Here is a 27,930-nt window from a genome sequence, read left to right as displayed (position 1 = left end):
TAGTCCCTGAGCTTCTTTGCTCAAGAGTTCAAGACTAGTGCACTATTGCTTGAACCACTGCTGTACTTCAGCTTTTGGGGGTTGATTAATTGTAGAAGAGACTCACAATCTGGCTTTAAACCACGATCCTCAGATCTGAGCCTCCTGAGTAGGCACAAATCACTGGCACCTGGCTGGAAGTGTTGTTTTGGATCTTTAACTTGCATTTTATATACAGGGAGCAAGAAATGTCCTTTTCTCTTTCTCCCTACATTCATCCTGATATGTAACATAAACCCTTACTAAAACTTTTTCTTTTTAGGGGCTGGGAATGTGGCTTAGTGGTAGAGCGCTTGCCTTGCATGAATGAAGCCCTGGGTTCGATTCCTCAGCACCACATAAGCAAAAAAGAAAAAAAAGCCGGAAGTGGCGTCGTGGCTCAAGTAGTAGAGCACTAGCCTTGAGCTGAAGAGCTGAGGGACAGCGCCCAGGCCCAGAGTTCAGGCCCCACGACCGGAGCCCCCCCCCCCAAAAGTAGTAATTTTTCTTTTTAAAGATAATACTGAGGTCTAATGAATTTCTGAGCAGAAAATATTGGCTCTTCAAGATTTGAAAAGGTCGGGGCTGGGAAGGTGGCTCAGTGGTAAAGTGCTTGCTTTGCATGAGGCCCTAGGTTCGATTCCTCAGTACCACATAAGCAGAAAAAGCTGGAAGTGGTGCTGTGGCTCAAGTGGTAGAGTGCTAGCCTTGAGCTGAAGAGAGACAGCGCCCAGGACCAGAGTTCAGGTACCATGACACACACACACACACACACACACACACACACACACACACACACACACACACACACACACACACACACACACACACACACACACACACACACACACACACACGAGAGGGGGAGAGAGAGAGGGAGAGAGAGAGAGAGAGAGAGAGAGAGAGAGAGAGAGAGAGAGAGAGAGAGAGAGAGAGAGAGAGAGAGAGAGACTGGAAAAGAAGTGACTTAGTTTCACTTCTGCAGAGCTCACCTGTAGCCTTTAGCCTAGGTTTGGGCATTTTCTTTTCTTTTCTTTCAGGTTTGGACTTCTTAACCATCTTTTTGTTTTTCTTTTTTGAACTGCCATAGTCACTATCATCATCATCTTCCATTAGAAAATCTTCATCACTGCCGGAATCTTCTGAGAGGAAAGAAGAATTTCAACATCCAACTTAATGTACAAATCCTTCCAAATGAACAAAGGAAAGAGTGTAAAGAATGACTAGAGGATGAGATTTGGGAGTTGAGCACCAGATTCTTTGTGTAGCTGGTCTACCAAATTGGATGGAACTGTCACTGGTCCCATTGTAAAAATGTATTTAGCAAGTACCTAACAGGAAATGCACGATGGACTTTTTCAAGAGTTGGCTGAAATTGAAAGAGATCAAGACAATCTGAATAAAAACTGAAATCAGGTCAGATATGGTGATACGTGCCTGTAATCTCAACCTAGGGAGGCCAACGACAGAAGATTATGAGTTGGAGGTCAGTCTGGGCTACATAATGATATCTTATCTCGAAAGACAAAGCAAAACAACAACAACAAAAGGAGTATCAAATAACTAAATGAGACTTGGCAATTCCATCATTTTCAGGCAGTACTTGGTTGAGATCAGGGAAATGAAACTGATCCAACCTGGTACTTTAGATCCAACTTTGAATACATCAACTAAGAAAACTACTCATAAAACAAAAATACATGACATATAATCTGGGTAACTTGTAAAACATGTAAATTTGGCCAATTTATACAAACCACAGTCACACATCCATTTTAACTTACTCTGAGTACTTGGTTAGTGTTTAAACACAAATGTCTTTAAATAGAGTGCAACCATTACAAATGGTGGGCATCTGAACATTTTAAAATATTAACATATTATCAGTGCAGTTACCTCTTTTAACAGGAAGTATCTCCCTAATTTAAAGGACTGGATGTAACGTTTAGCATCTTGGGATATGCCAAAGTAATCCAGAAATTACAATCATCAACAAAAAACCAAAGAAGTTCACGTACTCTCCTGGAATGGCGCCTCATCTTCTTCTTCTGGCTCCTCCTCACTGCCAACATCTTCCATGAGCATCTCTCTCTGTTTAGAAGCTGCTTTAGATGCTGCCTGTCGTTGCTGGCGCACATTTTTATGATCTTCTTTTTCATCTTCACTCTCCTCTGCAATGTAGAAGTTATTGTGATACAATGACCAAAGAATTTTCTTAGAGACAGCTGCCTGAAAAAGCAAACACAATACTAGGTGCCAGTGGCTCACACCTATAATCAATCCTAGTTACTTAGGAGGCTGATACCTGAGGATCACTGAAGCAAGCCAAGGAAGGAAAAGAGTAAGATTCTTATCTCCAATTAACTACCAACAAGATGAAGTGGAGGTGTGGCTCAAGTGGTAGAATACCAGCCTTCAGAAAAAACCTAAGGGACAGTACCTGGGGCCTGAATTCAAGCCCCAGTATTGAGGTGTCCACATGTGCACGCACACACCCGCATGCACGTACATAGAGTAGCAAATAAAACTATCAATAGAGGATAAACCTGCAGCCTTGTATCATTCTACAAGAGTAAATTCAACCCTTAGAATTTGCTGAAAGCCAAACATGGTAGCTTATGAATGGAATCTTAGTTATTGTTGAGGCTGAGGTTGGAGGATTCAGAGTTAGACCCCTTTCTGGGCTACACAGCAAGACCCTGTCTCAAACAAAACCCTGTAAAACACAGGGAAGGGATGTTAAAATTCAGAGAACTATGCACCTATGACACATAAAAATCACTTAGGTATTTGGGTGCTGGTCCTGAGCTCACTTCTGCTCTAGGCTAGTACTCTACCACTTGAGTCATAGCACCACATCCAGTTTTTTTGCTGGTTAACTGGAGATTAAGACTCTTAGAGACTTTCTATGCTGCCTGGGCTGGACTTCGAACTGCAATAATCAGAATTCAGTCTCCTGAGTAGCGAGGATTATAGTGAGTAAGCAGTGCCCAGCTAGGCATGTAGTTGTAGGTTTCTTTTTGGGATTGGTTGTGGGGCTTGAATTCATGGCCTGGGTGCTATCCCTGAGGTTTTGTGCTGAAGAGCTACTGCTTTACCACTTCGAGCCATGGTACCTGTCCTAGTTTTCTGGCGGTTAATTGAAGAGTCTCACTGACTGTCCTGACTGGGCAGGCTTCAAACAGCAATCCTCAGATCTCAGGCATGAGCCACCAGCAACTGGCTGGCATGTAGTTTGAAGCAGTAACCAAGATGAATTAAAGTGTGGAGACATGCTTTCTACAAAATTCTCAATTTCATTCAAATCTATATTCACTGTTTTTAGAAACTAAAGTCAGAAATAACTGGAGAATAAAATAGACCTTGGCAGACTCTAAACCTACCTGGTAGGATATGCTTAACCACAGTGAAGAATACAAAAAAATGAGGATTCACAAAGCAAATGCAGGAAAGTACATACTACTTTGCGCACAGAATCACTGGATAGTGTAGAAGGTTAACACAGTATCTTTTTTTTTTTTTTTGGGTCCAGTTGTGGGGCCTGAACTCTGGGTCTGGGCACTATCCCATTACGCGTCAGCTCAAGGTTAGCGCTCTACCACTTGAGTCACAGCACTACTTCCGGCTGTTTTCTTTTTTGCTTATGTGGTACTGAGGAATCGAACCCAGGGCCTCATGCATGCAAGGCAAGCACTCTACCACTGAGCCACCTTCCCAGCCCCCTAACACAATATCTTTTGAGTGTCAACAGCCAAATGTACTCTTAAATAACAAGAGGGAGAAAACGCAGCTCAGTGGAGTGAATTCAGCTAAAGGTCATCTCATTAATAGAAAGCTCCAGGGGCATATAAGTCAAAAGTCCCTAGCAGCAACAAGGAATAAAACTTTCAATTCTTTTTTTGCTGTTATCTTACACAAAGGGTTACCATTCAAAACTTTAAATTCTTTTATTTTTTTTGTCAGTCCTGGGGCTTGAACTCAGGGCCTAGGCACTGTTCCTGAGCTGCTTTTGCTCAAGGCTAGCACTCTACCACTTGAGCCACAGCACCACTTCTGGCTTTTTCTGTTTATGTGGTACTGAGGTATAAAACCCAGGGTTTCATGCATGTTAGACAAGGACACTACCACACAAAGCCACATTCTTAGCCCAAAAACTTTAAATTCTCTCTTTTTTGTTTTTTGTTGGTTGTGGGGCCTGAACTCTAGGCCCGGGTGCTGTCCCTCAGCTCTTCAGCTCAAGGCTAGAGCTCTACCACTTGATCCACAGCACCACTCCGGCCTTTTCTGCTTATATGGTGCCGAGGAATCGCACCCAGGGCCTCATGCATGCAAGGAAAGTACTCTACCACTGAGCCACCTTCCCAGCCCAAAACTTTAAATTCTTAAAAGGTAAATTTAAAATTAAATAAAAGTGTAAGTTCACCAATATTAAAATAATTATTAAAGTATTTTAGAAGATTAAAATATCAAACAATTAAAAAAAAGTGTAAGTTAAGTTATCAGAAGTGAACATTATATCTGCTCACAGAGATCTGTTGAAGACAGACATGCTAAATCAGAAACCAGGGGCAAGACTCAGCATATGTACTTTGCAATAAGCCACCAGGACAGAGAAGCACTTTAGTTCTCTAAAGAAGGAAACTCTTGGGGCTGGGAAGGTGGCTCAGTGTAAAAGTGCTTGCCTTGCATGCATGAGGCCCTGGGTTCGATTCTTCAGTACCACATAAGCTGAAAAACCTGGAAGTGATGCTGTGGCTCAAGTGGTAGAGCACTCGCCTTGAGCTGAAGAGCTGAGGGACAGTGCCCAGGCCCAGAGTAGGTACCAGGACTGGTAAAAAAATAAAAAAAGAAAGAAAGAAACTCTTGTAAGACTAGTATCTGCAATAATGCCTGGAATACAAATTTGTTTGTTAAAATGTCTAATGAATATATGAATAAATTTGTATATATTACATTAAAAATAGTTTACTACCTGCTGAATGAGAATCATCCTTCTTGGTCTTCACATCTTTTTCTTCTGAGTCCTCACTGTAAGACAATAAGGAAAAAGTAAACACTTAAAATCTTTAAAGCCTAATTAAGATTTCTGACTTTTGACCTGAGAAGAACACTGAAAAACACTTTTGTAAGTGAAATGTTCCAACAAGCTGGAAAAAGTTGTGTTTTAATATGTCCTCACTTTACAGAACATGAACAATTTATTTACTTTTTGGTTGGTCCTGGGGCTTGAACTCTGGGCTTGGGCGCTGTGCTGTCCCTGCACTCTTCAGCTCAAGGCAAGTGCTGTACCGCTTGAGCCACAGCGCCACTTCTGGTTTTCTAATGGTTTATTGGAGATAGAAGTCTCATGGACTTTCCTGTCGGGGCTGGCTATGAATTGCGAACCTCAATCTCAGCCTCCTGAGTAGCTAGGTTTACAGGCATGAGCCAGCAGCACCCAGCAACAATCTTTATTTTATTTTATCCACTATTGAAGACAAAGTGCTTCCCAAGACCCAAAAGAAAAAAGTTCTGTCAAGGCTTGGCTGGGTGCCGGTGGCTCACGCAGGAGGCTGAGATCTGAGGATTGCAGTTCAAAGCCAGCCAGGCAGGACATCCATGAGACTCTTATCTTCAATTAACTACCAGAAAACTGGAAGTGGTGCTGTGGCTCAAATGGTAGAGTGCTAGCCTTGAGCTGAAGCGTTCAGGGACAGGGCCCAGGCCCACAGTTCAAGCCCAATGACTGACAAAAAAATAAAGCTCAGTGGGTAAAGGTACTTAATATAAGTGGTTGCAACAACAAAAACAAAAACCTTAGGTTTAATACAACCATACTGATGACAATAACAGGCCATAAGTAGCCCATTCTTAGGAGCAACAGAAGTGGATACAATGAAAAATAGTTCTGTTTGTTTGTTTTTGGGTCCAGTCGTGAGGCTTGAACTCTGGGCCTGGGCGCTGTCCCCAAGCTCTTCAACTCAAGTGGTAGCACTCTACCACTTGAACCACAACGTCACTTCCGGCTTTTTTTCCCTGATTATGTGGTGCTGAGGAATAGAACCCAGGGCCTCAGGCATGCAAGGCAAGCGCTCGACCACTGAGCCACCTTCCCAGCCCCTACAATGAAAAATAGTTCTAAGTTGGGCTGCTATTTAAAACTGAATTAGAGGAACATTATGAAACTCTTACAATGTCATAATTGTGATTTTTTTTCAGAAAAACCCATTTCTGAAATTTTCCATCACTACTAGAAGTCAGCAACACAAAACAGCCCAAAACTAATAGATAAATGCACATATTTAAATAATTTTTATGTTCCAAGGTACTTAGAAAAACTAGCATTCATGTTATCATGGAAGTGGTAGAGCTTAATGGATTGAAAAATGGGGTTCAACAGGTTGTGGTTTCAACATGTTTTTCATCTGTTGGCTACGGTTGGCTAAATCACTGAACTATTCTTAACCTAGTAAAAGTGTTGTGAGACTTAAAGGATCATTATCAAGAAGTTACGCTATATTAACTTTGAGAGTATATATATACCTTGAAAGAAAATTGCAGAAGTTACATTATCCTAGTCTCATGGTACTTTCACTATAAGTAATTAGTTAAATTGCAACTCATGTGAATACATTTTACTATAAGCTAAAAGAAAGGAGGGTTAGGGGATGTATCTCAATGAACTAGCATGCCTGCCTAGTGCACAAGGCATGTTGTTTCATCCTCAGCACAAAAGGAAAAAAAAGAAAAGGGAAGGAAACAGTAAAGAAAGGATGGAAAGATAAAAAAGAGACAAAGAAATAAAGAAGAATAGAGAATAAGGAAAAGAGGCAAAAAGAATAAAGGAAGAACTCAAGAGAAAAAACACCTAAGTAAAAAGAAAGTACCAAAATGATTATACTGTTTGTTTTTCCCTTTTGAGTGGAAATCCTGGTGTTTGGACTCAAAGCCTGGGCTCTGTTCCTGAGCTTTTTTATTCAGAACTAGTGCTGCTCTACCACTCAAGCCACAGCTCTACCTCTGGCTTTTGGGTGATTAAAAATAAAGAGTGTCATGAACTTTACTGCCTGGGCTGGCTTTGAACTGTAGCTCTCAGATCTGTCTCCTGAGTACCTAAGATTATAGCCCTGAGCCACCAGCATCCATCTGACTACACTATTTAAATAAAGAACTGATTATGAGATGGTAAACTAATATTCTGCAAGCTTTCCTTATTTTACTAGTGATTTATAATGGAACAGAAATAATTTCCTTTTTATTATCACTACAACAAAGGGGCAATACTAACCTTAAGCAACGAATTACAAACTGAAACACACAGCCTAAGTTAGAATTGTAAGGTAGCAGAAAAGGCATTCTTGGTGATCACCTTGGATTCAAGGTTGACCAAGTGAGCCTCATGACTGAAGTTGTAGTTGCCTGTAGCCACAGAAGTACAGCTGAATATGAAATAGGCAAAATATCAAGTAGATAACAAGTACTTTCCAGAAACTTATGGAGATTAGAGATGGCAGATTGCTGGGGATTTCAGGCTGGTGACAGAGCAAGCAGGGCTGACAAATAATGACTCCTACCTATCTTCCTGTGAATTCTTTCCAGATCGCCTCTTATTTTTAGCTTCTCGAGGAGATGATCGAATTTTCTTAGCAGGAGGGCCGGAATCTCTTCCATAATCTTCATCTAAACAGGCAATTTTTCAAATTCAATTCAATATAATTATCTTACAGGTTTAAATCACCACTATATTTACTTATGTTATTTATCTTTCATGGTATTCAAACTGTAAACAACATACAAGTTCCTAAATGGTTTCTTTCATTGAAAACAATTTTTACCCATCTCACCCATTTTGATTTTTTTTTTTTGTCACTCATGGGGTCTGAATTCAGGGCCACAGTGCTATCCCCCTGAGCTTTTTCACTCAAGGCTAGTACTCTACCATTTTGAGCTACAGCTCTACTTCTGGTTTTCTTTTGGTTAATTGAAGATAAGAGTCTCATGGACTTTACTGCCTGGGCTGTCTTTGAACCGTGACTCTCAGATCTCAGCCTCCTGAGTAGCTAGGATAACAGACATAAGCCACCAGCACCTGGCTCTTTTTTTTTTTCTTTTTTTTGGGGGGGAAGGGGGGGGTCAGTCATGGGGCTTGAACTCTGGGCCTGAGTGCTGTCCCTCAGCTCTGCAGCTCAAAGTTTTACCACTTCAGCCACAGCAGCACTTCTGATTTTCTGAGTGGTTAATTGGAGATATGAGTCTCACTGCCTTTCCTGCCTGGGTGGGCTTTGAACCGAGTTCATTAGATCTCAGTCTCTTAAGTAGGCTGATAGGATTATAGGCATGAGTCACCACACCCAGCTTCTGGCTCTTGATTTTTATGGATTACTCAAGTCTTCATGCATACATACTTCATATATCCACGCAAATATCATTTTATGATTCTCACAATCTATTATTTAATTATGTTTTAATATCTTCATATTTAATTTACAGTAGTATGGTTATGCTAATAAGCATTTTAGAAAGTAAAATCCTAATTTTTTTCTAAATTACTTTATTGTTGTTTTACAGGTGCTATACAGCAGTTACCTTTACATACATTAGGTAATATCATTCTCACCTATTCCCTCCCTTCCCATTCCACTCACAGTTCACTTTCAGTTTCTCAGTTCACTTTCTATAGTGGCCTGTGTAGCCAGTGGGCTCCACTGCTGCACTTTTCACCATTGCTGCACTTTTTCACTGTTTTTTTCCTGATTCTATGCTTCTCCCTCACCCTCCTCCAGATGTGCATATGAATACACCTTATGTAAAGAATACAGAGTCATCAGTAAATGAAAAAACAAGAAAAAAAATCTTTTGTTTCTATTATCTTTGGAGTTCTTTTCAGTATCTATTTTTTTTTTATTGTGAACATACTGTACAGAGGGGTTACAGTTATATGGGCAAGATAATGAGTATATTTCTTATCAAGCATTGCAGCCTCCTCCTTTGTTTACCCTTCACATCCCTTCCCAGCCTCCCCCCCCCCCCCCTATTTCATATGTATCTGAAGAGGTCCTTGGATATTATACCTCTGTGATTTCTCCTAACTATCCTGTTTTGGTCTCTGTAACTTGTCATATCCCAGTGTGTTTCAGATCTAACTTCAACATATCAGGAAGAACATTTGCCATTTACCTCTCTGGTCTTGGCCATACCTCACTTAACCTAATTTTTTTGGGCCAGTCCTGGGCCTTGAACTCAGGGCCTGGGCACTGTCCCTGAGTTTCTTTTGCTCAAGGCAAGCACTCTACCACTAAGCCACATTCCTAGCCCAATGTATTATCTTTGTAAGGTAAAATTAGGTAAGGAAAAAAAGAGTAGCCGGGCACAGGTAGCTCACCCCTGTAATCCTGGTTACTCAGCAGAGTAAGATCTGAGGATACCAGTTCAAAGCCAGCTAGGGCAGAAAAAGTCTGTGAGATTCTCATTTCCAATAAACTACTCAGAAAAAGCCAGAAGTGGTGCTGTGGCTCACTTGGTAGACTGCAAGCCTTGGGTACAAAGAGGCTCAGGGACGGCACAAGCCCCAGGACTGCCCCCCCCCCAAAAAAAAAGAGAGATTAAAAACATGATCTAAGACTTTCTGAGCCAGGTATCAGTGGCTCACAATTGGAATCCTATCTACTCAGAAGGCTGACAACTGAGGCTTAAAGCCAGCCCAGGCAGGAAAGTCTATGAGGCCCTTATCTCCAGTTTCATCACAAAAAAAAGCCTAAAATAGAACCTTGGCTCAAGTGGTTGATCAAAAAGCTACAAGAAGCAGGGAGCTGGTGGTTCATGCCTGCAATCCTAGCTACTCAGGAGGCTGAGATCTGAGGATTGAGGTTCAAAGTCAGCCCTGGGCAGGAAAGTCCAATAAACCACTAGAAAACCAGAAGTGGTGCTGTGGCTCAAGCGGTACAGTGCTCGCCTTGAGCTGAAGAGTACAGGGACAGCGCCCAAGCCCAGAGTTCAAGCCCCACAACCGACCCAAAAAAAAAAAAGCTACAAAAGAGTCCAGATGCTGAGTTCAAGCCCTAGTACATATGTACATATGTGCGTTTGTGTGTGCACACGCACACACACACACACAGACTGGAAATGTGGCTTAATGGGAGAGTGCTTGCCTAGCATGCATGAAGCCCTGTGTTCCAATTCTCAGTACCACATAAACAGAAAAAGCCAGAAGTGGTGCTGTGGCTTAAGTGGTCGAGTGCTAGCCTTGAGCAAAAGCAGCTCAAGAACAGTGCCTAGGCCCTGAGTTCAAGCCCTAGGACTGGCAAAGAAAGAAAAAGAAGAGAAAAGAAAAAGCTAAAACACAGGCAAGTTTAATTTTTGTTCTCTTTGACACTGATAAGTTATATAAACATTCTAAAAATAAAAAATTCAACTTATTCCTAAAGCATGATATAAAAAATATATAAATTGTTACTTCCTCCACTGGTCAGACCTATACATAATTTGTGAAATCACAAAACTTACCTGCATCATCAGATTCCTGAAACTGTGAATAATCAACGACCTTTCTATTTCTGTAGAAAGAAGAGACTACAATTAAGATCACAGAAATGTAAGATTTAGGAGATCGTAGAACATGTTTTTATTTTATAGGAATTACAACAGCTCTCAATACTTCACAATATTACAAAGTACAGCTGAATTGAAAAGGACTTCAAACTGTACTTATACTCTTCACTCAGTAATGACATTCTCCATAAATCAATCTCCTAAAACACACATACATAAGATAGCAAAAATGCACTAATTTACCACATATATCCTTTACAGAAACATATTACAAGCCCCAAATTATTTTATTTTTACTGCTATCTACAAACGTAGGATTGCTCCTAAGTCATTTTTTAAAGGCAAAAGCAGTTCTTATGTTATATTATAAAGCACAAAAATTAGGGTTAACAATAAATTATGACTACAAAGAAGAGGAAGGAAAAAATTCAACTGGTCTAGTCAGAGGCTTTTATTAAAGAGTGTATAGTAGGGTGTGGTGGTACACAACTCCAATCCCAACACTTAGGCATGAGGATCACATGCTCTAGACCAGTCTACATTATATAGTGGTTAAACTCTCCCCCATTCACAAAGGCATATAATTTAAAAAACTATGAAAGCCTCACAAATTTGTGCACCTATCTCCTTGACTCTAAAAGATTAAGTACTTCCTATAACTTATCTTTTAACATCTCAAACTAGCCTTAATTTTCCTACTGTATCTTATAAGTCTGAAAGTTTGACAATTGTCTTTTAGAGGAAAGTTTCAATGTTAGAACTCAAACAGACTAGCTTACAAGAGTCTTAAGTAACACACACAGCAACTGCAGACCTAAATGGGTATAATGTAAACTGAGAGGACTAGGAGAAAAGCGTGTTACTCATTACACTTAACAACAGCAGAGGACACTCGGACACCACTTAAAGGTACACAGTCAGATGGAAGCACTGATCCCTCATTTGCCATCTGGAAGTATGGAGTAAATTCTGAAAACATACTTGGGGCTTTCATGTGGAAAAATGAACGATCACACCCCCAGCTCTAGAAAGAGGAAGAAGATTCTAAGGAATTTTGCCTTCCATTTTCTTTGACAATCTTACTTTATATTTGCATGACAAGTTTAGAGTATCAAACACTCCACATTAGGGGAGATTAAAAAAAAAAATGACTCGGGCTGGGAAGGTGGCTCAGTGGTAGAGTGCTTGCCTTGCATACATGAGGCCCTGGGTTCAATTCCTCAGCACCACATAAGCAGAAAAAGCTGGAAGTGGTGCTGTGGATCAAGGGGTAGAGCACTCGCCTTGAGCTGAAGAGCTGAGGGACAGCGCCCAGGCCCAGAGCTCAGGCCCCACCACCTACCCCACCCCCCCCCCCAAAAAAAAAGAAAAAAAATTCTTTAGCCATGGGAGTGCCTCAAGTGGTAGAAAAACTGCCTAGCAAACACCAGGCCCTGAGTTCTAACCCCAGTACAGGGAAAACAAAAAGGCTACTAATCCCACCTATACACTAAGGACTTGGAGCAGTGGAACTTTTAAGTCAGAAAGCAGAATGGGCTGGGTGCCAGGGGTTCACCCATGTAGTCCTAGTTATGCAGGAGGCTGAGATTTGAGGATCCTTCCAGCCTGGGAAGAAAAGCCCACAACTCCAATTAACCAGCAGAATGCCAGGAGTGGTGCTGTGGCTCAAGTGGTAGAGTGCTCACCTTGAGCTGAAGAACTTAAGGACAGCGCCCAGGTCCAGAGTTCAAACCCACAAATGACCAAAACAAAACAAAACAAAAAAACACCCCACAAACAATTAACAACAGAAGTCAAAATGGTGTTGCCACGGAGTAGGACAGTTCAATTCTGCAAGATGAAGCGTTTGGGAGTGTTGTACAACAATATGCACTACTGAACACACCTAAGATCAGTATGAGGTCAGCTCAGAAAAAAGGTTCAGGACATCTTTGTCTCAAAAGGAAAAAGCTGGGTGTGGTGGCACATGCCTACCATCCCCACTATAGTGGGAAGCATAAATGAGAGTCTCATAGGGATTTTCCTGCCAGGGCTGGTTTTGAACTTCAATCCTCAGATCTCAGCCTCTTGAGTAGCTAGCATTACAGGCAGAAATACCATGCCTTACATTCAAATTTATGGTATAGGGCAAGGTAAAAAGTAGACACTCAAATGTATATATATTTGTGTACACACACACACATTTGTCAATCCTGGGCTTGAACTCAGGGCCTGAACACTGTGCTTGGGCTTCTTTTTGATCAAGGCTTGAACTCTACCCCTTGATCCACAGGCACCACCTTCCGGCTTTTTATGTTTATGTGGTGCTGAGGAATCAAACCCAGGGCTTTTGTGCATGCTAGGCGATTGCTCTATCACTAAGCCACAGTCCTAGCTCCTCAAAATATTTTAACTGTTTACTCTTGAGATCAAATTTGAGGGTTCTGTTAGAAACTTAATATTCTGTTATCTAATCTCAAAACTTTTATGAGCTCATCAGTTGCTACCTAGCAACTCAAGAAGCCTGTAATTCCTCCAAGTCTGTTGTTTCTTATCATTTGTTCCTACTGACTTGTACTGGAAGGCTGATCATATTATTGTCACTCAGATAAAATTTCACTTCCTGTCAAGACCCTTAATCCTTTTCTAGTGATCAGGGTTTGTTCCTTCCTCATGAAGAACACCAAACCCAAGAAATGTTCTTGGTGGGCATCTGCAAAGGATCAGAGTAAAATAAGATCATTAATATAGAGCATGTGTACTGTACTGGTGCATTTAGACATCTACTGAACTGCCCTTATTGACAGTTTCCTTTATACTGAAGAATTTGCTATTTTTAACCCCAGAAATTAAATTCTACTTTAATGTTTGTTTTCTTTGGCCAGTCATGGGGCTTGAACTCGGCCTGGGTGCTGTCCCTCAGCTCTTCAGCTCAAGGCTAGCACTCTACCACTTGAGCCACAGCGCCACTTCTGGCTTTTTTCTGCTTATATGGTACTGAGGAATTGAACCCAGGGGCTCATGCATGCAAGGCAAGCACTCTACCCATTGAGCCCCCTTTAGTGTATTTTTAAAACCTGGTTTCCAAAGAGAACTGTTGAAATTCTATGTATACTACTTTCTGTTATGGTTTTGTTTTGTCGATCGTGGGGCCTGAACTCTGGGCCTGGGTGCTGTCCCTCAGCTCTTCAGGTCAAGGCTAGCACTCTACCACCTGAGCCTCAGTACCACTTTTTTTGCTTATGTGGTGTGAGGAATCGAACCCAGGGCCTCAAGCATGCAAGGCAAGCACTCTACCACTGAGCCACCTTCCCAATCCCATCTATTATGATTTGTATATGAAGTGTTTCACCAAATCACTCGTGTGTTAAAGGCGGTTGCCAGTTCATAAGAGTTATGGGGGAAGTGAGAGAATAATGTGGATTCTAACACCAATGGTTAATACAGTGATGGATTCCCAGTTTTACGGCATTATTGGGAGGTGGTGAAAACTAGGGAGTGGGGCCCAGTTAAAAGTTTCTCACTGGAGGCATATCCCTTAAATTTACTTTTTCCCTGGTCCCTCCCTCCCTTCTCTGGTTTACCAGGTGAACTGCTATCAAGTTTCTGTCAGCCTTGCCTCAGGCCCACAAAGCAGCTAGATGACCAAGGACTAAAACCATGCGTCAAAAAAAAATCCCTCCTCCCTTAGGCTGTACTTGTTCATCTCAGGTATACTGGAAAAAAAAAAAAAAACTGGGGCTGTTTTTGAGACTACATCCAACCATGTGGCTCAGAAGCTTTGCCAAATGGTTTGTGGGAGGCTTGGAGAAAATTGGGAGGCTAGAAAAAAAATGTAAAGTGCTATTCAATAGAGTTCAATGGATGATTCTGTCAGGCCCTCAGAACCAGAATGCTGAAAGGAACGTGTGCAGTCAAGACTATGCTCATGAGGCTTCAGATGGGAAAGATTTTATGAAGAATTGTACATTCATGTTACATTGTGGCACAGAATTCATCTATATTTTTTGTTTATGCCCTGAGACTTTGTGGGAGGCTGAGTTAAAAAAATCTCTCATCTAGGGCTGGGAATGTGGCTTAGTGGTAGAATGCTTGCCTAGCATGCATGATTCCTCAGTACCACATAAACAGAAAAAACCAGAAATGGTGCTGTGGCTCAAGTGGTAGAGTGCTAACCTTGAGCAAAAGAAGCTCAGGGACAATGCCCTGAGTTCAAGCCCCAGGACTGGCAAAGAAAGGGGAGGGCAAGTATTTTGCATATCCACAATAGGAATGGTGTCTTGAAGCTTCTGAGGAACTGACCAGATCCCATCCATCTAAAGAATGTTAAGGAATAAACCTATTTGAAAGACTTTGTGAAACAAAGAACTCTGTTCTGCTTCCATGTGGTACCTAAAAGTGTTTCCCTCCATTCAATAATTCAGGTAATCAAGGCCAAGGTCCAAGAGGGCTTCAGCTAGTGGTAGACCTTGGCATCATACACATGAACTTTGGGGTTAGAGGATTCCACCAAGAAAAGATTTCAAAGGAAAGCCTAGGACATGGATGAGTGCCAAAGTTGGGATCCCTCTGGGCAGTTCAAAGAGGGCAATGTATAAAGCTCAAAAAATGAGGCCAAAGCTAGCCACACTGAAGAACCTAGGAAGGTCAGTAGTGACAGGAATGTAGAGCCTCTGTTAAGGATTTGTCCAACCATTGGGACATCACATGTCACTAAATGTTCTGGATGTTCTAATTTTAATGAACATTAACTACAATTGGGAGGCCAACAGAAAATTAATTTCAGTACAGCACAGAGGTTAAAAAGAAAATTTGAGATTTAGATCTTTATTCTGCCACTTACAAGTTAGATATCCCTTCCTTTTGTTTGGGGAGGTACCACTACTGAGCTTGAACTCAGGGTCTCATGTTCTCATTCAGTCTTCTTGGCTGATACTATCACTAGAACCACAGCTCCAGTTCCAGCTTTATGCTGGTTAACTGTAAATAAGAGTCTGCCCTGACTGGCTCTGAACCATGTTCTTCAGATTTCAGCCTCTTGAGTAGCTAGGATTATAGGCATGAGCCACTTAAACCTGGCTCTAGTTATATGTCCTTGAGTAAATAATTTCCTGTCACTGAACTTATTTTCCCCCCCAAAGCTGAGGACCGAACCCAAGGCAAGTGCTCTTCCACTAAGCTAAATCTAAACCTTCAACTACTGAACTTATTTTCTTAAGTGCAAAACAGGAATAATTATCAAGATTATCCTGAGCATATAAATGTCCCAGGTAGGTAACTACCCAAGAAATAGTATCAATGGAACGTAGGCCCTGAGTTCAAACTCCAGAAACAGCACACAGACACGCACACAGTTTGGATATATGCCTCTTACTCTTTTATTTCTCAAGGATGATTAAGACATGCCAGGTATTTTCAGAATATAAAAATGTTAGTTCACTTGAGGCCAGGATACTGTTGAATTCAGCACAGGATAATTTTTTGTAATTGTTTTATTTATATTGGCTTTCAAGTTCCTTTTCCCTAAACTTTATGGTTTATTAGTATTAGTTTTAATTATTACTATAAAAGTGATATACAGAGGGGTTATAGTTAGGTAATGAGTACATTTCTTTTTGGACAATGTCAACCCTTCCCTTGCTCTCTGCATTTTACCCTTCCATCCCACTCACAAGTTGTATAGTTCATTTACAACAGTGTCTAGTACCACTGCTGTATTTGTTCACCCTATGTTCTCCACCTTTCTGTGACCCCCCCCTTATTCTCTCAAAGAGATAAATGAACAAGAAGCTATGTGGTTTTGACAGCATTTTAAGTTATTCAGTTATTTACACACACACACACACACACACACACACACACACACACACACACACACACACACACACACACACACACACACACGTCTTGGGGCTTGAACTCAGGACCAAGGCACTGTCCCTGAGATTTTTTTGCTCAAGGCCAGCACACTACCACTTGAGCCACAGCTCCATTTATAGCATTTTGGTGCTTAAATTGGGTGTGAGAATCCGATTTTCCTGCCAGCATGGCTCTGAACTGTTACCCTCAGATCTCAGCCTCTTGAGTAGCTATTATTACAGGCATGAGCCACTGGCACTTGCCTTACGTTATTCAGTTTTTTCGCCTTGTGGGGCTTGAACACAGGGCCTGGGCACCTTCTCTGAGCCTCTTTGTGCGCTAGTGCTCTTACCACTTGAGCCACAGCACCACTTCTGGTTTTTGAGTGGCTAATTGGAGCTAAGAGTCTCACAGTTAATTTTCTGCCTGGGCTGGTAGTAGTAGATAAAATTACAGGCCTGAGCCACTGGCATCTCACTCACTTTTCAAAGACTGATGTAGCTTAATGGTTATTTGCCTACCACGTCAAGACAAAGAAAAGCAAGCAAGAAAATTACAGGAGCCAGGCCCTGGTGGCTCATTCCTCTAATCCTACTCGATAGGCTCAACTGTAACAATCACAGTTCAAAGCCAGCCGGGGCAGCAAAGTCTATAAGACTCTTATCTCCAATTCACCAGCAAAAACTGGAAATGGAGCTGTGTCTCAAAGAGGCAGAGCACTAGCACTGAGCAAAAGAGCTCAGGTACACCATTTAGGCCTCGAGTTCAAGCCCCACGACTGCAAGAAAATTAAAAAAAAAAAAAAAGAAGAAGAAAGCTGGGCACTGGTGGCTCATGCCTGTAATCCTAGCTACTCAACAGTTAAATCTCTAATTAGCCACCTGAAAACCAGAAGTGGTTGTGTGGCGCAAGTGGTAATGCACTTATCTTAAGCTGAAGAGCTCAGGGACAGTGCTCAGGCCCAGACTTCAAGCCCCACCACTGACAGAATAAACAAATAAAATAAGAAAGGAAATGACAGGAAATAAGTTTCTAAATTTTTCAAATGAGTAAGACAAGTTCCAGGGAGGGTGTAAGATTTGAATGATGGGCCACACATTTGCTAGGTGTCAGTTTTCCTATTGAACATTTACTGAATTTGTTTTGGTCCACTAGTTACATTTTGGCTCTTTAGTGAACACTTCTTAAATTTTTTCAGTGGTACTAGGCCTTGAACTTGAAGCTCTGGATCTACCTTAGTGGTCTACCACTTAAAGCCACACCTCTAATCCTTAATTAACACTTATTCCCAGGACTCAAGTTATTTTAGTTTATGACTTAGAATATTCAGCTTACCATAGAGGAAAACATTTTCTTTCAAATTCACACAGAATATTTTAATGAGTACAAGATAAGGTAAAATCAGATTCCCCCCCAATAGAGGCTTAATGCAAAACTTACTCAACTGGGAACAGAGAAGCTTCAAATGGGTGAGACTGAAGTATCTTTAAAATCATTTAGAGCAATCATCAGAGTCAAAACCTGTAGCCCAACCACATTAGGCTTATATCACAAGGGAAAACTTATCGTAGTATGAGGTACTTCATTTAACAGGAAAAAAAAAATAGGGCTTTGGGGGAATAATCAGTACATCAACATTTAGAGTCTCTAAGTATAGGACTGTGTGCTAAAGGAACAGAAATCAAGTCCTGGCTGCAAAATGGATCTAGAGTCCTTAATCACCTGGAAGGTAGCAAGCAAGATAGATGCAGTCGCCAGCAATCCTTCACCCAAAGCTCTGAAGTTGTACCTTAGAAATGAGTTGTGCGTCAAAATGACTTAGATCCTTCTAACAAGAAGTTACAATGCTTCATTCTTTTTTTTTTTTTTTGTTAGTCGTGGGGCTTGAACTCTGGGCCTGGGCACTGTCCCTGTACTCTTCAGCTCAAGGCGAGCGCTCTACCTCTTGAGCCACAGTGCCACTTCCTGTTTTCTAGTGGTTTATTGGAGATCAGAGTCTCACGGTCTTTTCTGCCCAGGCTGACTTTGAACCGCAATCCTCAGATCTCAGCCTCCTGAGTAGCTAGGATTACAGGCATGAGCCACCGGCGCCCAGCTGCTTCATTCTTATAGATATAATTCCAGCCAAAGTTTTATGTCTCTTGATTCTATTTTGTGCAAGTACCGGGGCTTGACCTCAGGCTCTCACTTGGCCTTTCCCTCTTAAGGCTGGCACTCTTACCACTTGAGCCACACTTCTACTTCAGTAAATTAGAAATGTCTCTCAGAATTCTCTGTCCAGGCTGGCTTTGAACTGGAATCCTCATTTATCAGCCTCCTGAGTAGCTAGATTGCAAGCATGAGTCACTGATGCCTGGGCAAGTCTCTTGATTCTAGAGAACCACTATTCTTGTTAAGAAGAAAATCAAGTGTGTGTGTGTTGTTTTGAAGGGTTATGAAGCTTCTCAGCTGTGGCATGTCCTTGGATGACAAGACAGTTGTGTCTGTTACTCTGTTCCAACCAATAGCAGGTTGGATTTCAACCTATTGGTCAAATTTTAGTTTCTCAAGAAGTTTATTCCCCCCCCACACACCCCTCTTTGGTGGCAGTCCTGGGACTTGAATTCAGGGCCTGGGCACTGTCCCTGACTTTTTTGCTCAAGGCTAATGTTCCACCCCTTGAGCCACAGCTCCACTTCAGGCATTTTGGGTAGTTTAGCAGAGATTACAAGTCTCATAGACTTTTCTGCCTGGGTTGGCTTCAAACTGCAATCCTCAGATCTGAGCCTCCTGAGTAGCTAGTATTACAGCCATGAGCCACCAGCACCTGGCTAGATTGTCTTATCTTACCAGATAAAAGATTCTATACACTTCAACCTACAGTAGCTGGAAAAGAAATCTCCCTGAAGATCACTTGTTCAGAAAACAGAACAAGTACACAATTAAATACATAGGTTTAAGATATTGCTTAGCTCAAGCACCTTTGACAGCCAGTGGTTTCTTCCATCTAAAGTATTTCAAAGACCTATCATTATGATACTTATCTTAAAAATGGCAATGTAATTCTACTACAATCAATTCCACCTCCTAGAATCTAAATATATTTTCCCCATGAAACAAGTATGACCAAAGTGGTTCTTCACCATGTCAAAGGTTTCCTTGTATTGTGTACAATATAAGTCTCCTTGACAAGGCCTCCTTCAGCTTCTTCTGATTCTAGAGTAATGAAGTCACAATTATTTCTCTTTGTAGATAAGGCTTTTTAAAAATAGAATTAAATTAGCACAGCAATAATACCTGTGTATACATATTGACTATAATGCAATTTTCCAAAATTACACAGTATGTGACACTGTTTTGCATTTCTGGGAAAAACACAAAAACTCCAAAAAAACAAACTTTTAGTTGTAATCACCTTTCTCCTTGATAAGGAAATTAATTTTAGAGCTAGAAGAAACTGATGAGAAAGCTTTGGGTATTGCAAAATGCTTTACAAGTACAAAGTACTATAATCTCAAGGGCGTTCAACATCTGTATTACATAAACTTAGAAGAGGCTGAAACAAAGTCTCCCAACAGGAACATTTCTTTTTTGCTCTACTGCTACCCCTCCCAAGAATTAGTTTATCACTAATTGAGGCTTAAGATCCTAAAAACTGCTTGTCTTTATTTGTAACCTTCACTGTTAAATTTACTCATTTTAATCTTAATCTTATTTTAACCCATTGTTATGTAATAGGTGTTAAAACCTTTTTTCAAATGCCTTTGGTTTTCCTTTTAATCTTATACTCTGATAAATTGTTTTGTTCATTCAACAAAATATTTGGTCATGGGCTGGGAAGGTGGCTCAGTGGTAGAGCGCTTGCCTTGCATGCATGAGTCCCTGGGTTTGATTCCTCAGCACCACATAAGCAGAAAAAAAAAAGCCGGAAGTGGCGCTGTGGCTCAAGTGGTAGAGCACTAGCCTTGAGCTAAAGAGCTGAGGGACAGCGCCCAGGCCCAGAGTTCAGGCCCACGACTGGATCAAAAAAAAAAAAAAAAAAAAAATTTGGTCACATAATACTTTAGTAGCCAGTGGATTTAATTACCTAAATTCAGTGGAGGTTTTCTGAAACCTTAACTATCTTATCTATTAAGTGGTTTTGGAATTTATTCACTTAATTAGAGATTAATAGTCTCACATTAGTAAATACATATACTTAAAAAGTGCAACCTAATATATACCATCCAAAGGCTCACACTAAACATTTGGTTGTTTTCCATTGCCATGTATGTTTTCCTTTAGTTCTTTCATTCTCTATAAGGGGCTTTGAAATTTATTCACTTAATTAGAAATTAATAGTCTCACATTAGTAAATACACATACTTAAAAAGTGCAACCTAATATACACCATCCAAAGGCTCACACTAAACATTTGGTTGTTTTTCATTGCCATGTATGTTTTCCTTTAGCTCTTTCATTCTCTATTACCCACTGCTCCACTTGCCCCCACTCTCCAAAATCTTATTTTAAAGTCAGTCCTCTCAGACAGAACTCCTATCAAGGGCTACAACCCCTTCCAAAGTGTGCTACCATCATGACAAAGAACACCTCATGATTGTGTCATGTAGGATTACACTGGTTGACTTCACCTGAATTCAAATTTCTGCTTCATCTCTTAACAGTCAAGAGAAACTATGAAATGGGAAGAGTATACCTTGCTGAAATATGTATAAAGTATATATATATGACTTTGAAATATGTATAAAGTACCTGCCAGAGTATAGCTGCTCAGTTCAGTTCTACTGAACATGAAAGTGACTGTACTTTTTCCAGTTTATGCCACTGAAGGTCCATAATGTCCACAATGCAAAATTTAGAAACCCACAAGTTTTAAGGACTAAGTTTTACAAAATTTACCTAGTAGCAAACTCTGATTTATACATGAAGATTTTTAATGATCTTTATTTACTTAGAGAAAAAATTCAAAAAATTAGGCCAGGCACTAGTGGCTCAGCTACTCAAGGAAGCTAAGATCTGACGAGTCTTGGTATTACAGTCTTTGAGACTTTTATTTCTAATTAACCACCAAAAAGTTGGTAGTAGAGGTGAGGCTTAAGTGGTAAAACACGAGCCTTAAGTGGAAAAATCTAAGGGACAGGAACTAGGCCCTGTGTTCAAGTCCTAGTGGCATACACAAAAAAAACTTTTTATTAGATAATGAAGTATTAGATTACAGAAGTACTCCAGACGACGATGGTATGTTACAGTATACCTACCACTTTATTTTTTTTTGGGGGGGGTGGGGGGGTTCTGGTGGGGTTTTTTAGAGATAGAGTCTCATGGACTTTCATGGCCTGGCTGGCTTTGACTCATGATCCTCAGATCTCAGCTTCCTGAGTAGCTAAGAATACAGGCATGAGCCTCGGGCACCATGCAATATACCTACCACTTTCAAATGTTCAATCAGCATACATAAATGGTTCTAGTCATTTCAAACTAGAGGCAGATAAATTGGTCTCCAAGGCTTTTACTCACTGGTTGACACTCTACCATGTGAACAATGTCAGCTATGTCTCCTACAGCAGATTCTTACAGTCTAAATCCAGCCTTGCTATTACCTCTACACTTTCAAAATATCTCTGAAAACATTTTTTATAGTATACTGAACAAAAATGCTCATATTAAAACATTTTGGTCATGTTCTCCCTAAAACATTACCCACAAAGAATTAACAATCTAAAAGTAAACAATCTATTTGCCAGGCACAGGTAGCTAATCCCATCTATTCAAGAGGCTGAGATCTGATGATCTCATTCAAAGCCAGGCAAGAAAGTCTATGAACTCTCTCTAATCTCCAATTAGCCACCAGAAAACTGGAAGTGGCATTGCTCATAGACAGTGCTCAGACCCTGAGTTCCAGCCATATGACTAACTCCCCCCCCTCCAATAAGTTCAAACAACAGGTGTCATAAAGCACATTTAAGTTGCAAAGAATAGATTGCTTGAGTGATTATTGTTATTAGGTGTGTAGAATCCTTGGAGAGTATACCAAGCTGGATTAAGAAACCAGGGTTCTGGTCTGGGCAAGTCAACTACTGTAATATTTTGCTTCACTTCACAAGGATGGAAACACTCTGAAAAGTTAAAATAAAAAAGTCCCAAACTATGTTCTTTAGTCAACCCTGAGAAAAATACTATTTACCAAGCAGAAAGTAAATTGATTACCACTATAGTCAGAGAATAGGCAGGGCTTGGAATAAAGAAATGTAGGTCCTAAGCTGAACAACACCCACCAAGTATGGTCCCTTATGAACTGAGGAATTGACTTTAGGTGCTGTCTTCCTACTTCCAGGATTATTTTTGTGTTAGTAATTTGAATCTAAGACTCAAAATAGTTGAGCTGTCAAAACATAAAATGTAGTAACCACCTTGCATTAAAAAAAAAACAAAAAACATAATTTGCTAGCTGATGATATAGCTAAGTGGTATACCACCAGCTTAACATGTGAGACCCTTGGTTCAATCCTCACAAGTAAATAAAATCAGAAAACAATGTGTTATTTCATTGTGGTAACTACATTGCAGCAGACCAGCCCATCGCTGGCTTCATTTAGAAGTTAGTGAAATACTATTACCAGAAAAAATGAACAGAAAACTGCAAAATTGACATCAGAAACCAAGTCACTGCTGGGAGCAGGGAACCTCTAGCCTGTAATCCTAGCTACTCAAAATGCTGAGATCTGAGGATTGCAGTTCAAAGTCCAAGAGAATATTACTCCCCAATTAACCACCAGAAAACGGGAAGTGGCACTGTGGCTCAAAGCGGTAGAGCACTAGCCTTCAGAAAAAAAGCTCAGGGACATGGCCAGACCCTGAGTTCAGGCCCCACCACGGAAAAAAAAAAAAAAAAGGAAAAAAAAAAAGAGGAAACCAAGTCACTCTGAAATAAGCTGAAAGTGACCCAAAATTCCCAAAATGTTACTTTACTTTTAAGGCAAAGTCATTTTTTTTTTTTTTACTAATATACTGAGAAAAAGCATAGCAATCCCAATGACTCAAAAAACACAAACTAAAATGTGCTCAATATGTTTATCCCTACCCAATGATTTAAAATATCCAGTTTTCCAGTAAAAAGCTCTGTTCCGTTCCAATGTTTAAATCTGGGAACACAAATTCTGATAAATAAGAAAATTCCAATAAAAACACCAAAATTTGGCAGGAATGGCCCAAATGTTAAGAAAGCCTACTCAGTGAAGCACTAAGGTCCCGAAGTCAAGGTTCCGAGTTCAAACCCCAGTACCACCAAAAATAAACAAAATTAGAAGTGATCTGAAATTTAAGGCTGAGAGAAAACTGATTTAATTTTACCACACTGTAATTACTTTCAGAAGACAAAAAGCAATCTAAAAGAAATGTTTAGTAGCTGGGCCGGCTGGCTCATGTCTGTAATCCTAGCTACTCAGGAGGTTGATATCTGAGGATGGGACCTTCGAAAAATCAGGCTGGGCAGAAAAGTCCATGCTGCTCATCTCCAATTAACCACCAAAAACAACGGTGTAGTGTGTGGCTCAGATGGTAAAGCGCCATTCTCAAGGAGAAAAGTGAGAGCACCCAAGTTCAATTCCCAGGATCAGCATCCCTTCCCCCCCCCAAAAAAAAATCTTTACTGCAATATTGCCTTCACCACCTACTCCTACAAAAAATATTCTGAATTCATGCGTATACTGACTAGTAGTATCCATCCTATGATCTGAAAGAGCCATCTTGACTCCTTGCCCAAAGCCTGGAAAACTTTCACAGTGGAAGAGATGGTGCATGGTGGAAAAACAAGCTACACTTTCTGCATTCCCATTCCGGGAGCTGCAGCAAGCCGGCCCACACCACCCCCCAGCTGGAGCTGCATCCAGATAGAGAGGTTCGCTACCGAACCCCTTCCCAGCTCACAAGCCACTCTTTGAAAACTCCTGTTACCCACAAAACTTGAAACGAAGGGGAAGCGACTACATGCAGGCATTCAAAAACCTTTATAAACCGTTTAGAAAACACTACACCAAGTAGCCACTCCTTTGCAGTAAGAGTTGTGTTTATTCACAACAGCGCACCCCTTTAAAAAAAGGCTTCCCCAGCGGGGCTGGGCCACACCCCTTCGCAAATGGCACCGTCCAAGCCCTCGCCCGGAAGCCGGCGAAGGGCGACCCCACCGACCCGCGAGGGGCAGGGGCGGCAAACTTGTTGAAACGTGCAAAATAGAAGTCTGACGGCTAACGACACCTATTTATTTCCTTCAGGTCGAAAGACGCCCCGAGAACGAGAGGGTTACAGACATACCCCGAGACGTGTAGGCCGGGCGAGGGTGGAACGAGAACCACACGGGATTTGGGTCGCGCAGTTAACCCGCACCTCCCTGGGAATGGACGTGTCCCCGAGGAAGGACATTTCCAGTCCGAGGCGAATGGCTGCGGGGGGGGGGGGGTGTTAATGCTCTCCAAACTCGGGCCTGGAGAGGACAGCCGTCCACTGTTTCCCGGGGTTTGCTCTCAAACTCACTTTTGCCAGAAGGGGGGGGGGCGGGGAGTCCCGCCCACGCCCGGCCTGGAAGGCGGGGCCCGGCGACCCCGTGGCCCCTCCCCCTTTGCCCGGAACCCGCCCCCCCTCCCCCGTCGGCTCAGCCCACAGGGCCGGGTGTCCCCGCACAAGCCTCCGGGGGCAGAGGTCACTCGGTGTCTCCCGCCCTCAGCGTCGACGGCGGCGGGGCCCAGCGTCTCCCCGAGCTCCCGGGCGGGCTCCGCGGAGGTGGGGCCTGCTCCGCAGCGACGACTCCACACCCCTCCCCCTCCGGCCCCGGCGGTTCGGGAACACCCCGCCCCGCGGGCGGGGGGGGGGGAGGAGGCGGCGGGGCCGACCGGAGCGCGGGCTGCGGCGTGGGGCGGGGAGGGCGCGCGCACGGGCGCGCTGCCGCCGGCCCCGCGCGCCGGGGGCCCCCCACGTCCAAGGGCGCGCGCGGGCCCCGCGAGGGAGGAGGCCGAGGGGGCACCCGGGAGGGTCCACTCCGGGTGTGCGCCCCCCACTCCTCGCCCCTCACTCCCAACCCCCACCGCCCGCGCCAGGCCTCGGGCTCCGCACTGACCTGACAGGCCGAGACATGTTCGCTGTCCAAACAGGACCGAGTCGAGAAGCCAAAGACCACGACCCCCCCCACCCCGCGCACTCGGCGCCCCACCCCCCCCGAACTTCGGCCGAGGAGGCCGCGGCCGCCGAGTCCCGGGCTCCTGGTGTCTCAAACTCCGCTGCTCCTTGGTTCGGGGTCCCTGGATCAGACGAGCCCCCCGCTCCCCCGTCTCTTCAAAATGGATGAATCAAACCAGCCGAAAATGCGCCAAAGCTGCGGTACAACCGAGCATACTAGGGCTTGTGCGCTCCGCCCCAACACGCCCGCTCATTGGCTACTTCTGCCAGATGCGCCCTGCTCATTAGTTCATTTGAATCATCACGTCTCTTTGGCCCCGCCCCGCCCTCTGATAGGCTCCGCCTCCTCCATGGGGTCCTGTTAGTCAAGGTGGTCTGAGAGCGCACGGCCGCAAAACAAAAATGGTCGCTGTTCAGCCCGCCCCCTGGCTGCCCCGCCGGAGGGGCAGATTCGCCACGGCTTGGAAGTTGGAACGACTAGGATCTTGTAGGACTCGGCGTCCTTTGGCGTTGGTATAACGGCCTCACTTTTCGTCTGCCTTGCTCACCGAGAAAATCTATCCGTTTCAGAACCCGTGGGGTAGGTAGCAGATTCGTCACGAAGGGGCTGCTTCCGATTTGGAGGGAAATTCCTTAGGTTCAAAAAATTTGACCTTAAATCTACAAGCCCCTTATCCGAGCTCTAGCCTTACGTCTCCAAGGTCCCGCCACGCTGCCGGAGTAGGGACACAAGATCGAGAAATAGGTTCACCCCCTTCACCCCCAATTCCATTATCCATTCTGGTCCTTGAGAGAGAGGCTCCTCAGGGTCATTAATGTCCCAGTCTCTGACATTACTGTTTTCATGGGGGAAGAAAAGAGGTTCGTGGTGAATTAGGGGCATGAGCTCTGGGGCCACGAAGGAGTTTTAATTAGAATACCAATTCCATTTACTTAATAATTGTTTAATTTGGGAAAATTGCTACCTCAGTTTTATCATCTGCAAAGTGGGAACCAACACCACCTACATCACAGGGTTATGAGGAATAACCCTAATAAATAGTTTGCTTGATGAAAAGGCTTTAAAAACAATGTCTGGCACGCAGCATGTGCTCTTTAAATGTATTAAATTGAGTTTTAAAAAGAGGACTCTTATTCTTGGTTATAGGTGGGTGTGGCTGGCTTAAGACTTTAAAATCATTAATGAAGGCAACCACAGGTCATTTGTTGGATGCTGAAAACTAAGAGATGGAGCTCAGGATTCCTATAAAAATAGCTAACTCCATGTTATGGTTGGGTTTTAAATATCCCCTAAAGGCCTATGTGCTAGAACTTAGTCACATTCCTGCTTTTGCTGCAATTAGAAATGGCTTAATTATTTTTTATTTTCCTTCCTTTCTCCCTTCCTTTCTTCCTGTCTCTGTCTGCCTGCCTGCCTGCCTCCTCCCACCCCTCTTTCTTTTTTCTTTTCTTCTATCATCAGGCTTGATCTCAGGGCCTGTGTGCTGTTCCTAAGCTTTTTTGCTCAAGGCTGGCACTCTTAACACTTGAGCTACAGCTCCACTTCCAGCATTTTGTTTGTTAATTGGAGATGAGTTCCACTGACTTACCTACCAGGCTGGCTTTGAACTTTGATCTCAACTTGCTACTCAACTTCCTGAGTAGCAAGGATAAAGTCATGAGTCACTGACACCCGGCTTCAGGTGTTTTGTTGTTGTGTTACATGGGAAATCAATCATCCAGATACAGAGAAGCCACATTTTGAGAGGTCAAATCAGGAGTCTGCAAGTGGACACATGTCCCCCAAAAGCTTGCAGCCCCAAATGCAGGTTAGCACAATGCTTATAAAGTCAAAAACCACATGATTGGTGTGGGGAACTAAACTTAATAGAAGTATTATATATAAACAAAGCAAACTATCCAGAACAATCAGGGGCATTAAGGGCAAGTATTCTCTGGAGCAAAACTTTGTAGGAGCTAAACCACATGACACATCTGCAATTCAAAGAATGACCTATTTCACCTCTAGAGTTGTCTGGACTGGGTAAAAAAAAGTCTCCATTATCTATTAAGATGGCCCGATGATGGTGAGGACAAGTTGGTGTTACTTAGACCCAGTATCCATATTTCAGTTGTTGTTTTTCCAGTCCTGGAGCTTGAACTCAGAGCACTTTAGCCACAGCTTCACTTTGGATTTCTGGTGGTTAATTGGAGATAAGAGTCTCTTGGACTCTTATCAAAGCCCAGCAGGCTTTGAACTGAGATCCTCAGATCTCAGTGTCCTGAGTAGCTAGGATTACAGGATTACAGGCATGAGCCACCAGTGCCAGCTTTAAAAAAAAAAAAAAATAGTCATCCTGATGGATATCCAAATATGTTATACCAAGTAGTATTATTCATATTACTGTCAGAATGCTAGTG

At 42.5% G+C, this 27,930-nt stretch overlaps 1 protein-coding gene across 2 annotated transcripts in view; it reads right to left on the bottom strand.

The window, feature by feature from the left end:
• Nucks1 (nuclear casein kinase and cyclin dependent kinase substrate 1) overlaps positions 1-25,719 on the bottom strand; it is a 33,371-nt gene extending 7,652 nt beyond the window's left edge. The window contains exons 1-6 of one of the 2 annotated variants that reach the window (XM_070041663.1): positions 25,472-25,719; positions 10,501-10,550; positions 7,572-7,677; positions 4,991-5,046; positions 2,037-2,189; positions 1,011-1,160 (exon numbers count right to left, since the gene is read on the bottom strand). In XM_070041663.1, coding sequence (XP_069897764.1) covers positions 1,011-1,160; positions 2,037-2,189; positions 4,991-5,046; positions 7,572-7,677; positions 10,501-10,550; positions 25,472-25,488 — 532 coding nt within the window. In that variant the 5' untranslated portion in view covers positions 25,489-25,719. The remainder of the gene's footprint in view (positions 1-1,010; positions 1,161-2,036; positions 2,190-4,990; positions 5,047-7,571; positions 7,678-10,500; positions 10,551-25,471) is intronic. The other variant, XM_070041665.1, reaches the window with a different exon arrangement.
• Positions 25,720-27,930: the final 2,211 nt, after the last annotated feature.

The sequence above is a fragment of the Dipodomys merriami genome, unplaced genomic scaffold, assembly GCF_024711535.1.
Source record: "Dipodomys merriami isolate MVZ:Mamm:240054 unplaced genomic scaffold, mDipMer1.0.p SCAF_31, whole genome shotgun sequence".
NCBI lineage: Eukaryota > Metazoa > Chordata > Mammalia > Rodentia > Heteromyidae > Dipodomys > Dipodomys merriami.
The sequence above is the reverse complement of the archived record's forward strand: the minus strand, read 5'-3'. Positions and strand labels throughout refer to the sequence as shown.